This window comes from Hemiscyllium ocellatum, chromosome 17 (genome assembly GCF_020745735.1).
Source record: "Hemiscyllium ocellatum isolate sHemOce1 chromosome 17, sHemOce1.pat.X.cur, whole genome shotgun sequence".
NCBI classification, from domain to species: Eukaryota; Metazoa; Chordata; class Chondrichthyes; order Orectolobiformes; family Hemiscylliidae; genus Hemiscyllium; species Hemiscyllium ocellatum.
The window spans coordinates 4820007-4832586 of NC_083417.1; the positions used below are offsets into that span (position 1 = coordinate 4820007).

At 41.7% G+C, this 12580-nt stretch overlaps 1 protein-coding gene across 1 annotated transcript in view; it reads left to right on the plus strand.

The window, feature by feature from the left end:
• Positions 1 to 1637: 1637 nt before the first annotated feature.
• Positions 1638 to 12580, plus strand: part of dync1li2 (dynein, cytoplasmic 1, light intermediate chain 2) — a 74003-nt gene continuing 63060 nt past the window's right edge. Inside the window, exons 1-3 of the mRNA XM_060837927.1 lie at positions 1638 to 1739; positions 2420 to 2493; positions 2984 to 3100. Of these exons, the coding sequence (XP_060693910.1) occupies positions 1654 to 1739; positions 2420 to 2493; positions 2984 to 3100 (277 nt within the window). The 5' untranslated portion in view covers positions 1638 to 1653. The remainder of the gene's footprint in view (positions 1740 to 2419; positions 2494 to 2983; positions 3101 to 12580) is intronic.

Consider the following 12580-nt stretch of genomic DNA (forward strand, 5'->3'; position numbering starts at 1 on the left):
GCAAGATCATCAGGGGTAGGTGGAAATGTGGGGTAATCAGATGAGGCGTGTTCTTATTGAACGGCAGAGCAGGTTTGAGTGGTTACTTTTCCTAATTTATAAGTCGTGACTTGGGTGCACAAAGTTAAAAGTCACACAACACCAGGTTATAGTCCAACAGGTTTATTTGGAAGCTCTAGCTTTCAGAGCACCACTCCTTCCACCTAAACCTGTTAGTCTATAACCTGGTGTTGTATAATTTATATGTGCAGTTGTATAATTGCATTTCATGAGATGCGGACAACACTGACATAGGCAACATTTATTGCCTAGCTGAAAATGTGTTGCTGGAAAAGCACAGCAAGTCAGGCAGCATCCAAGGAGCAGGAGAAACATTTATTGCCTACCCCACCTGCCCTTCCTGAACCAGGACTGTTTAGTCTAGACTTTGGTCTTAGAGGACAGCTTGAAGAAATTGAGGTTATTCTCTGGGAAGTAAACAAGGCTGATCTGACAGAGTACGTAGGGACAACATGTTCCCACTTGTAAAAGGAACAAGGACTCAAGGGAATATTTTAAAAGAATCTAAAAATGTTAGGCTGAGGCAAGGAAATACTTTTTCACACTGAGTAGTTAGGATGTGGAATGCAGTGCCTGGAAATATGGTGGAGGCAGGTTCAGCAAGTGGTGCACTGGATGGCCATTTGAGTAGAAATAGCACGCAAAGGTTAGGTTAAAAGCAAAAGATAGACACTGGTTAATGGTGCCCTTCAATGAGCTGGCGTAGCCAGGATAGGCTGAAAGATCTCCTTCTGCAATGTAAATTCTTTCGTGTTACATAGTGGACCCACAGTTGACATAGCTGGTGTTGGGAATCGGATGAGTTCAGACCGGATTCTAAACAGAACCAAAGATCCTGTTGGAGGAATAAAAGACCCTTGAGCACTCAAAAGATCACTGGACAATTATTTTGACAGAAATGGTGTGCAGTGGTACAGGGGAAATCACAGAATCATACAGTGTAGAAGAGGCTCTTCAGCCCATCCTGTCAGTAATGCTGTCACTATTACCTACAGTGGTCCTATTTTCCTGCACATGGCCAGTAGCCTTGAATGGTGTGACACTGTTACATTTTCCCGCCTCCACGCCAGACCCTGTCACGTGTTCCACTCTAGGCATGACATGCCCCCCACGAGAGATGACGTCATCTCCAAAACGTCACCAGAGATGACGTGTTCTGCGCTAGTCATGGGGATGACGTCGCGCGACGTGTGACGTCACGACGGACCTCACCACGTGACCCTGGCGTCGTGGCCGCGCAAGGCGAGTCGTTGAACAATAAATGATCATAAAGACGCCGTCAGGAGCAGCCGGAGAGATGTGTCAGTCACCTCACATTACCGTAAAACACCTGACTTTACACACACACACACACGCTCTTGTTTGTGGCTGAACCCCACCAGCGCCTGAACTGTTAACAGCAAAACAAAAATAAATATTAACCCGTGTGTTCGGGTTTCGGGAATGAATTAGAATGGAGCTCTGACTTCATGTGGTGCCCGGTTGTTTTTCCCTCAGGCGGCAGCCACGGTCTCCTCCTTCCTCCGGGGGCGGGGTCCTGCCGGGCGCCTGACGTCATTGATCCGGGTCCTCGGCCGTGGCTCAGTGGCCAAGATGGCGCCTGTGGGGGAGAGGAAGGTTCTGGGCGGAGCGGCCGAGGGGCAAGAGGCAGCTGAAGAGGATGAGGGCCACAACCTGTGGTAGGTGGCGGGGAGGGGGAGACCGTGCTGAGGTGGGGCGGTTTCTCTCTGTATCCTTGCCCTGTCCAGGAGGGCACTGGGCGGGTTTCCTCCCTCCCTCCCTCACCCGCCCGGGCCGGCTAGGCGGGCGGGCCCTCCTCCCTCCCGCTTCCTCTCAGTCCATCTCCCCGGAGACACAGGCCGCGGGCGGGCAGGTTTTGATTCTCATGTCTGCACACCCCCTCCCCCAAACCCCCCAAAGTCTCAGTCTTGGTTCATAACAACAAGCCACCTTTATTTATCCAACGCCATGTACTCTGTCTTTCCCCTCCTCTTCCCCACCCACTGAAGGGAAAACCCTCCACAGGGACATCAGAAAGCAAACCTAACCCTGAGCCGTGTTCATTGATGTCCCAAAAGCTTAGTCAAATGAGTAGGCATTCTCGAAGCAGCGAGGTATAGAATGTAGGGCCCAGGAAAAGAGTTAATGAAACTGGGGTTGCTGGTGACCTGAATTAAATGAGCTATTCCCCCCCCCCCCCCTTCCTAAAGGGCTGTTGTGGTGCAGTGGTAATGCCCCAACCTCTAAGTAAGGAGTCCAGGTTCAAGTCCCATCTGCTCCAGATTTGTGTCATCGCATCTTTAACCACGTTGATTTACAAAGAGTCTATTTTCACCTGATGTCTCTTCTATGTCTGCAGGACATCCATCCTGAGTGAAGTATCCACCCGCTCTCGATCCAAATTACCCACTGGGAAAAATATCCTTGTATTAGGTAAGTCTGTGTCAAATGGAATAATGTGAAATAATTGCAATGTGCTAAACATCAAAACTTCTGCTTCATGGGGCTGAAGGTATTTTGTGCTGTCACAATATCAAGCAGTTGTCTCCATTTCTGGAATGATGAATGCAAATGTTTGCAATGAGGAACAAATGATGTTACACAATGAGTTGGTGTCTCTTAAACTAGCTTTTCTTTAAAAGCATAATTTCTGTGCTGTATGTGTAATTAAAGCAGACTTTTTTGAAATATGTAATCACTGCCTTCTGTAATTAGAAATGAATGCTGTAAAAACTGAGATCTAGCCGCTTCAATGGAGAGAGAGGCAGAATCCAATATGATTTTATTGAAACACTGTGCCTTGTGTATTGGGCAGGGCTGTTTGTATCAGCCTGCTGTCTTTGCTGTTCCTGCAGTTTGTTTATTTCTGTAATGCACCTTTTGCCTTTCAGTGACTGCTAATGAATGCTAACTCTCTCTGTAGGTGAAGATGGCTCAGGCAAGACAACACTTATGGCCAAACTCCAGGGTGCAGAGCACTACAAGAAAGGGAGGGGATTGGAGTATTTGTACCTAAATATACACGATGAAGACAGAGATGGTCAGTGAGTCATCTGTTAAAAACAACATGATGATTGTATGTCTGTGTGTCAAGTGCTGCAGTGTTGTATGAGGGATTGGGTTAGAAGCACATCACAGCAGAATTTGATCTGGTGTGTGATGTCATTCTACCACATGTTAATTTTATTGTTATTTACCTTTTTATTTTCACCCAGTGAATTGAGTTTAAATGCTGAAATATGGGCTGATCTGGTGGTTGAAAGGTGTTTAGTTTTTTTTATGCAAGTCATTATTGGGGAAACTATAATCAAAATGGTTTCTCTTACTTTGCATCAATCCTATCTCCCCCCCTGCCCACCTTCTGTGGCGCAACAAATAGTCTTCAAGTGGCAAAAATCAAACTGACCTGTAGGAGGACCTTAGGATGGCATGGTGGCTGTTGTTGCCTTACAGCGGCAGGGATTTGGGTTTGGTTCCACCATCTGGTAACTGTGCGGAATTTGCACATTCTACCTGTGTCTGCATGGATTTCCATTGGTGCTGCAGTGTCCTTCCACAGCAGGTCAGGCAGCATCCGAGGAGCAGGAGAATCGATGTTTCAGGCAAGACTCCTGTTGAAGGGCTTATGGCTGAAACATTGATTCTCCTGCTGTGCTTTTCCAGCACCACAGTCAATGCATGTTAGGTGGGTTGGCTGTGCTAAATTGTCCATAAAGCTAGGAATGTGTAGGTTAGGTGAATTAGCCATGGGAAATGCCTGGTTACGGGAATGGAATAGGGGGTGAATCTTGGTGGGGTGGTCTTCAGACGGTTGGTCTGGACGTGATGGTCCTAATGGCCTACTTCTATACTGTAGGGATTCTGAGTAAACCCAGGCGTTCCTGAGATGTAAACTGTTGAGATGCACTTGCTAAGCCTCGTGGAGTATTTTGAAAATGGTTATCCCTGAAGTTTGTGTGTTTCGGAGGTAGAGTTAAAAAATGTGTGATTTGACTATAACTGAAGCAGTGATCAACCAACCAATTAAATTTGTTTTGAACTGTCACATAAACTTTTGTTTTGAAGTGGCAAAGAAAGTGGTGTGTGCTAGTTGATGTTTTTCATTGCAGATGGTTACGTTTGGAATGTATCTGAAATGGGTACAAACCAATGTGAAGTCCAGAATGATATCTGCACTTTGTGTTATGAGAGCTTTGTTATTTTCCCTTTTTTTTTTACTGTTTTACGTGGAATTCTGTTTTTGGCTAACTTATCAAGTGAGAGCATTTTTTCAGTACCATTTGTTGTGAAAACTTAAGATTGTGTTACTGCTCAGATTAATAATATTGAATTGTGTGACAGAGCGCTGGATGATGAATTGTTTTTTATAAATGTTCTGGGTCTCTGAGTTGTTCACCACGCATTGTTACACAAGTCTATCAAGATGAAAAAAATGAAAGATTTGATTCCTACTGAGATGGTTTTAACAGTTCGAGTGCTCCCATTAAAGAATATTCTTGTTGGTTAATGGAAAGTTGTTTGTATTTGGCTGTAATGAGGGCAGGTTTGGGTTTGTTCATGAGATCATATCTAACTCAATTGCATCCTGAAAATCTGGAAACTTGCTGATTGTGGAACTAGACAGCAATAAGAATCATTCCCTCGGTGGGGAAGAAATTCAAAATTGTTATAAAATGTATAATTTGTGAAAGTAAGATCGCTGTGATGTTGCCTCAAAGTAATGCTGATTGGTAAACTGTTCTAGGCCTTTTGTTATTCATTTTGTTCAGACAATCTAGTTGGCTTCACCAGTTATTCCCACAACCTGGTTATGAGAGATAGAGCATAGAACATTACACCGCAGGACAGGCCCTTCGGCCCTCGATGTTGTGCCGACCTGTAGAACTAATTTGAAACCCGTCTAACCTACACTGTTCCATTCTCGTCCACATGCCTGTCCAATGACCATTTAAATGCTCTTAAAGTTGGTGAGTCTACTACTGTTGCAGGCCGTGTGTTCCATGCCCCTATGGTGCAGTTATTGTGGAATTGTGTACTAGAGATTTGTTTATAGGTGCCATCTAAAGTTCTTTGCAGTATTTTATTTCAGTACATTTTTAATTCATTCATGACTGCTTAAATGATATCCATGCTAAAGAGCCAGGAGATAAACTGGGACATAATTGAGTTTGGGAATTGACCTATGGACACCCACAGTAAGAATCAAGTTAGAATATAATCAATAGATAACGAGTGCAGGACTTCCGTATATAATTTAGCTTGAATGTGTATTACTGATAAAATGCTGCTTTAAGTGTTCTGGTTTTTGAGTGAGATTGAGGTTTTCGCTGTCTGAGTGGCTGAGCTGAATGTGAAAGGTTGTTTCATTCTGGCCAATAATACTGAGCTTTGGACTCCATATCCCCTCTGCAACAAAGGCAGCCTATATTGATTTACACAACATCGTGCACTTAAGTGCCTGTTTCAAGGCTTCTGCTGAAAACTTCAACCATTCTTTAGTCACCTGCAGATTCAACTATTCCTGTACTGTTCTGAGGACTTCTCAGTCAGTGCATGCTCTAAAGTTCAGCTCATCTGAAACTCTGGTCCTACATCCTGTCCTGCTCACATAGGTGAGCCCTCATTCATGTTCATTGGCTCCTGACCTCTCAGCATCCTAATGTAAGATTTTCTTTTGCCTAGATCACTTCAAGGCACAAGCCCTGCCAATCTGACTTGCAGCACCATAAACCCCTTGACCCGTTGCCTTCAACCCCACACCATCACTGCTTACACCCATCTGCCTCTTCACTCCTTCCCACCTTCTATGCTCTTCCTTAAAATTAATTTTTCCCATGTTTATGGATACACCTCTTAATGCCTCTTCCTTTGACTCGGTGTCCATCTATTTCTGATCCTACCTTTGAAATGCCTTCAGATCTTAGGATGAAACTCATTCCTAGTTAGTCATATTAATTTAAAGTTTAATGTCCATATTCAGCTTATCTTGCTTACTTCAAAGACTTGGGTAATTCCATCTGTAGGTATCTCTGTTCCTGCATTCTTTTTAAAATTGCAGTAAATAGTACTATTTGGTGCAGTGTACAGTGACCTGTCATTACCTGTCAGCCTGTACTTAAGAATTCATTTCCTGAGTGTATACATGGACAGTTTTTTTTTGAAGTGACAGGATGAAATGAAAGGCTCTTTAAAGATATTCGCTTTAGTTGAGAATTATGGATCAAGAAAACTGGCTGAACATTTTAGAAAGGAATCTACCCCAGCCTCAGCTGGAGTCTGGTATCCGGTTCTGGGCCTTGCGTTTTTCACAAGAACCTCCGGCCTTAGAGTGTGCACTGGAGATTGATTAACTGCTACTGGACTGCATACAAAGACTCTGGAAACTTGAGTGGAGATTTGAGTGCAATGTAACAAATCTTGAGTTTTGAAGGAGTAAGTGTGGCACAGCTGTTTTCAGTGACAGGGTCAGTAACCAGGCGATACAGTTGGCAAAAGCACCAGAAGCAACATGAGGAAAGGTTTTCATGTGGCGAGTTATGAGCTGGAATGCTGTACATGGAAGGGGTGGTGCATGCAGATTCAGTGATAACTTTCAAAGTGAAATTGACTGAATGCTTAAAAAGGATGAATTTACTGGCTGAGACAAGGAACAAGGTGGATGGTTCTTTTGAGGACTCGGAGCAGACTTCTATGACTTTGACCCTATCACTTTCATCTCTTGCAGACATTTTGCCTTCCAACCATCCCATGCTCCCTTCAGTTTTAGCCTCTTATATGTCTCCGCTTCTTATAGGTTCACGATTGGCAACTGTGCCTTCAGATGCTGACACTTGGAGCACTGGAATTGTCCCTGTGCTGCCCCAACTCAGATTTTCTGCCCCTCTGTCTTCCTGGAAAAGAAGTAATCTTTTAAACCTCCCTCCTAAAACCTTTGGCCTCCTGTTTGGATTGTCCTCCTTTATTTGCCTGAATGTAGGTTTGATGATTGTTCCTTTGAAGTACTTTGGGATGGTTTACTAATATGGTTACCAATAGATGCAATTTCTTAAAGACATTATTATTTAAGAATTGGAGTTTAAACTAAGGGCGAGAGGGGGTTTGATCTGAACATTTACTGAATGCTAGTTTCATTACAATTCTCTGATCGCTGTTGTCTGAAAAACTACTTTTACTGACTCCAGAGAGTTTGTATATTAAAGGTTGCTTTTAAGCTGTTGGACTCTTAGCCTGGTGTGTTATGAAGGTGTAGGTGTGTACTGTACCTTTTAAGAGAAAGGAAGCTAGCAAGGACTGACCAAAAGCGCACAGTACTGGACAAAGTAAAAATGTAATACTTAGTTGAAACAAATACCTGGCATTGTGTTGCCATGGAACAAAAACAAATTCAAATTTGGCCCATCAGTTTAAATTATGCCCCAGATACCAAAATCCAATCGAATGTGAACTTATTGTTTTGATGATATCAAACCCAATGAAATGATCCAATGTTTTGGGATATAAAATCAGATATTTTGAATAGTGAGAGGGAAAGCTGCCAAGTACCAACAAGTACAGACTGCTCGCCAAATAGCTCTTTAAAAGGTACTTGTCCATAAGTAACATTGTGCAGCGGAAGACTGAGGGTCCACGGGAGGAAGGTCGTTTTGAAACATAATTTTTTTTTGTAAATCTTAATTGGGTTATTTTTTTAATTGGGCCAGTATTATAGAGTGGGAGGTAAATGATGGATTTAAAAGAAAGGAATTGTAAATAGTTGGCTAATGTTCTCTTTTGGACTTAAACTAAAAATGTAACAAATTTATTCTTTAAATAACGAAATCTGGGATAGTTCTTTGCCTCAAAATGTAACAGATTACTGCGCGAGGTGAGCTTCTGTGTGTCGGGTTTAAATTAGCAGAAGGGTTTACCCCATGTCGTAACAGGTGTCCTTTAAGCATCTTGCTTTTATGTCATCTTTTTTCTTACTGCAAGCCACACTTTGGCAACAGCATCCAAAAACATGTTCGGGTTTGTGTATGCGCTGACAATGCACAGCTCCAAGTCACAGTTATCCTTCTCCACCTCTCCACGGGCTAAATTGTCTGAATTCTTGTCTGATGTCCAATACTGGTTGAGCAGGAATTTTCAGCAACTATACATTGGGAAGACCAAAGCTGCGCCATTACAACTGTCTTGTTTCCTTCACCCAGCAATACACTTTGACACCCTGACAAGAGTTGGTTGGCGTCTAGCAATGGATTGATTAATTGGAATTTTTTGATATTATTTTTGAGGCAAGTGTTGTCCAGGAAATTGAAACTTTTATGCTTGTATATCAATCATGATGTGTGATCTTTATTAATCAGATCAGGCATGTAAGATCTTATCCTTTTGAAGGATAGCATCTGGACATAACCTGAAAGCTACAGGTCAAAGTGTCAGCTACAAACTATGAATAAATTTAGATGTGGATGAAAGAAAAATCTGACGTTCTTGCCACAGCCTGCAAGCACTCTTAGGAAATAGTCATTGTTCTGTAAGTTGCTTAAACTTAATTCTCTCAAACGTGTAGGTATTGAATTGTTTCTTGTGCTCCCAAAAATAGCTTTCTGAAAGATGTTGCTCTTGAAGTTTGTCTAATGAAAAATAGATTCTAGTTGAGCAATAATTCATGTAATGCTGACAGATGTACGTTAAGATGCAACAATGAAGGATTGAAGACACAGACTACATACTCCCTTCTGATCCACATAGCACATGCTGGAAATGCTTTGAGCCATTTCGCTTAGTGTTTATGTCTTTGGGAGTTTAATCCTGTCCATCATGAGGGAACCTAATTTAACAATAGAATTCCTGCTGTGTGGCACTATCAATCTGTTAGTGTTGAGAGTTTGGAAACAGGAGAATAGAATATTTTAATTCTCTTTGTAATATTGAATGTGGTCATGAAAAGTGACTTAATCCAACATTCACCTGTCTCCTTTGGTCACAAAGCTTACATATCTGGATGATAATTGGTTTAGTGAAAAATTGTCATGGTAGTAGGTGTTGAATTGTGATGAGAATGCAAATAAAACAAGAAATGATAAATAACACAGAAGCTATCATTAAAATAATATGTAAAGTGAAAAAATACAGTTAAAGATACTTTGCTGTACAAATGTAAATTTGCGGGTCTGCTTAATTAACACGAATGAAAAGTCTACGGACTACAAAGCATCCGTAGATTATGTTATCATGTTGAATTCATTTGTTACTTAAGTGCTATTTAGGAATCTTATAAAGTAGGGGATTAAGCTATCTCCTGGTAAAGTTGTATTATATTTTATTTGTAGAATGGCATGTTTTCTCTTACATGTGGTGATATAGTTGTAGTGCTCCCTCATGCTTATGTATTGCAATGATCTTGCAGCTTCTGATGAGCTGTTTTGGTTCAACCAGCTTGAGCAGCCTTTGATGTCAGCTGCATGGTGCTGGCTGGATGCTGAATGGCACTTCAACATCCCTTGCACTTTGAGGGTTGGAGTAATCAACAGTGGTCAGGCAGGTCTCAATCCAGCACAGAATGGAACATGTGGTACAGGGAAGCCAGACTCCAGGAGGGTTCCAGGCTATAGAAAATAAAATTGGATGAACAATTTAAGACAAAGGAGAGCTAGTTGCCTTCGAAAGAAGCTCAAATTAGTATCTGGGGAACTACAGCTGCTGGTTCCAATGGCTCAAAGTGAAATTCTGTTTTTGGTTTGTTATCAAAAGCTTTTTTTATAAATGGAGAGGGCAATCATAATTTACTCATTTGTGAATATCTTTCCTTATTGTAACAATTAAATTTTATTAAGTTCCAGGGTTTTTCTTTCTTCATTCTATCTGAAAGTTTAGTTAGTGATTCAGCTACTCTGTGAAGAATTATATTCTAACATCAATCCTAAACTTACCATTATCTACTATGCCACTCCAGTTTGTTTTAATATTTTGGGTGAAGTTTGCTTTTCACTATCTCGATGCCTCAGAAATATTTCTCCAATCTTTACAGTCAGAGTGAAATTTCTACAATATTTTTCCTTCTAATTAATTTCTTCTGTGACTCCTTTCTGCATGTCATATGGGATTTATGAATCTTTGCTATGAAAATACATTGCAACATCCTTGGTGATGTCCTTTTCTTTAATTGAGTCTGAGGCAAATCGCATACACTGCAGTGTCATTCATCCTGCTAATGCGAATCATTTCAAAAATGTGAATGTTGGAAGTTTTTAATGCATCTTGCCAATGGTGATCATTTCTGCACTCTGATCTCCTTTGAGCTTTTGTTGTCCTTTTCTATTTCCTAGAACCATACCTTACTGCTGTGGCTTTTTATTTTGTTTTCGATCATTCTTATCTAGGTAACTGTGAATGTATAAACTTTTCCTTTGTTCCTTGCTTCCTTTGCCAGCATTTATTACCCATTCCTACTTATCCTTGAGTATTTGGTGATCTACCACCTTAAACCACTGTAGTCTATTTTGGTGTAGATAAACCAACATGCTATTAGGCAGTTCCAGGAATTTGACCCTGTGATAGTGAAGGAATAGTGCTATGTTCCCAAGTCACAGTTGTGAATAGTTGGAGAGAAACTTGCAGCAGAGATGTTCCGATGTATTTGCTGCGTTTGTTCTTGTAGCAGTTGTGGGTTTGAAAAGCACATGGAAGAAACTTTGGTGAATTTCTGCAGTGCATCTTGTAGGTAGTACGCTACTGCTACTGAATGTTCCTGTTGGAGGGAGTGAATGCTTGTGAATATGGTGCCAAATAAGCTGGTTGCTTTGTCATGGATGGTGTTGAGCTTCTCAAGTGTTGTTGGAGTTACACTCATTCGAGAAAATGGGCATTATTTTATCACACTCTTGTGCTTTGTGAATGGCAGATGTGCTTTGGGGATTCAAGAGGTGAGTAACTTGGTTCAGGATTCCTGGCCTGTGACATGCTGAATTATTTGTGTGGCTAGATTGTTTGTTTCTGGTTGATGGTTGCCCCCAGCATTCTGATAGAAACTGTTGATTGAACCCGGGCATCAAATTGAATGTGTAATGTGCTCTGGGTTGTTTAAAAGATTAATCTGGCAACTCCCATCAGTGAACCAAAGTGTGGTCAAAAGATGCAGCCTTAGGGGGGTGACTTAGGAGGAGAGACGAATCAGAATTCTTACAGTGCGGAAGGAGGCCATTCAGCTCATCAAGTCTGCAATGAACTTGTGAAGAGCATCCCACCCAAATACAGCCTGCATCCTAACCTGTAACCTTGTACTTACCATGGTACCTAGCCTCTATGTCCATGACACTACAAGGCAATTTGGCAAGGCCAATCCGCCTAACCACATTTTTTTGGGCTGTGGGAGGAAACCCAGTAAAATCCACGCAGACAGTGGGAGAATGTGCAGACTCCACACAGACACCCAAGGCTGGCATCAAACCTGGGTCCCTGACATTGAAGCAGCAGTGCTAGTCACTGAACTGGCCCCAGTGAAAAGTTTTCAGTTCCAGAACTGAGGACTTGGACAGCTGAAACCACAGCCACCGATCGCAGGCAAAGGAAGTTGTGAAAGTGTAAGATGCCAGAATGGGAGCAGTTGTAGAGTTGGAGTTGACAGCAGCAATTGTTTTGCATGCTGTTGATCGGAACCATCGCATTCTGGGCAGATATGTAAATATACAATTTCATTAGTATGAAATTACAAAATGCAATAAGGTGTCAGAATCAGGACTGACAATCACCTCTCCCCATTCAAAACAAACTATCTAACCCAACAGCTGCAAAGTGTCGGTGCAATGTACGTACTGTAAATCCAGCTGCGTCAGGTAGTTTATTTCGGGAGCTGTATCTTTTTAGTATGTCTGATTCAGGTGCTACATAATAATACACTAGTTTTATCTACTCTGCCTTCAAGGATTAAGGTCTACCTAACTTTCCACCATCTGCAGTCACTTTTATGTGAAAAAAGTATTTTAGAAAGCAGTCATTGTAAATGTCTAGTGTTAAACTCTGATCAGAGAGGCGTCAAGGATACATTCTCCCTTCGAAGGGATAGAGAAGGATCACTGGACAGATTTTGAAAATTGGAAATCTGAGGGTCAAGAAAGCACAATTTTAAATTGGACCATGACTACAGACAAGAGAACGCAGGAGCACACTGGTAAAAGTGAAATCTACGAGTGATATTGAGTCAAAAAATTCTTTTGAAAGTGTGATATGTTCCTGGACTGACCAGTATTCCAAACTGTATTTGGAATTGGCTTGTGAAAGGTTAGTGAAGACATAAGTTATGCTAATAGCTTCTTTTGGGGTAGGAGCTGTGGAAGAAATCTTTGTTTCTCTTTTTATAAGCTTATGATTTCAGGACATGCGAGTTGTTTGTCTGTTTATCCGACTTGAATTCCATGTTTTCGTGTGGCGTCTGTATCTATTCTAAACCAGCCACTGCAATATATCGAATTACTCTTCCCACACTTGTGTAATGGAATGCATGGGATAGAAATCATGTCAGCGAGTTGGTGGATAATAG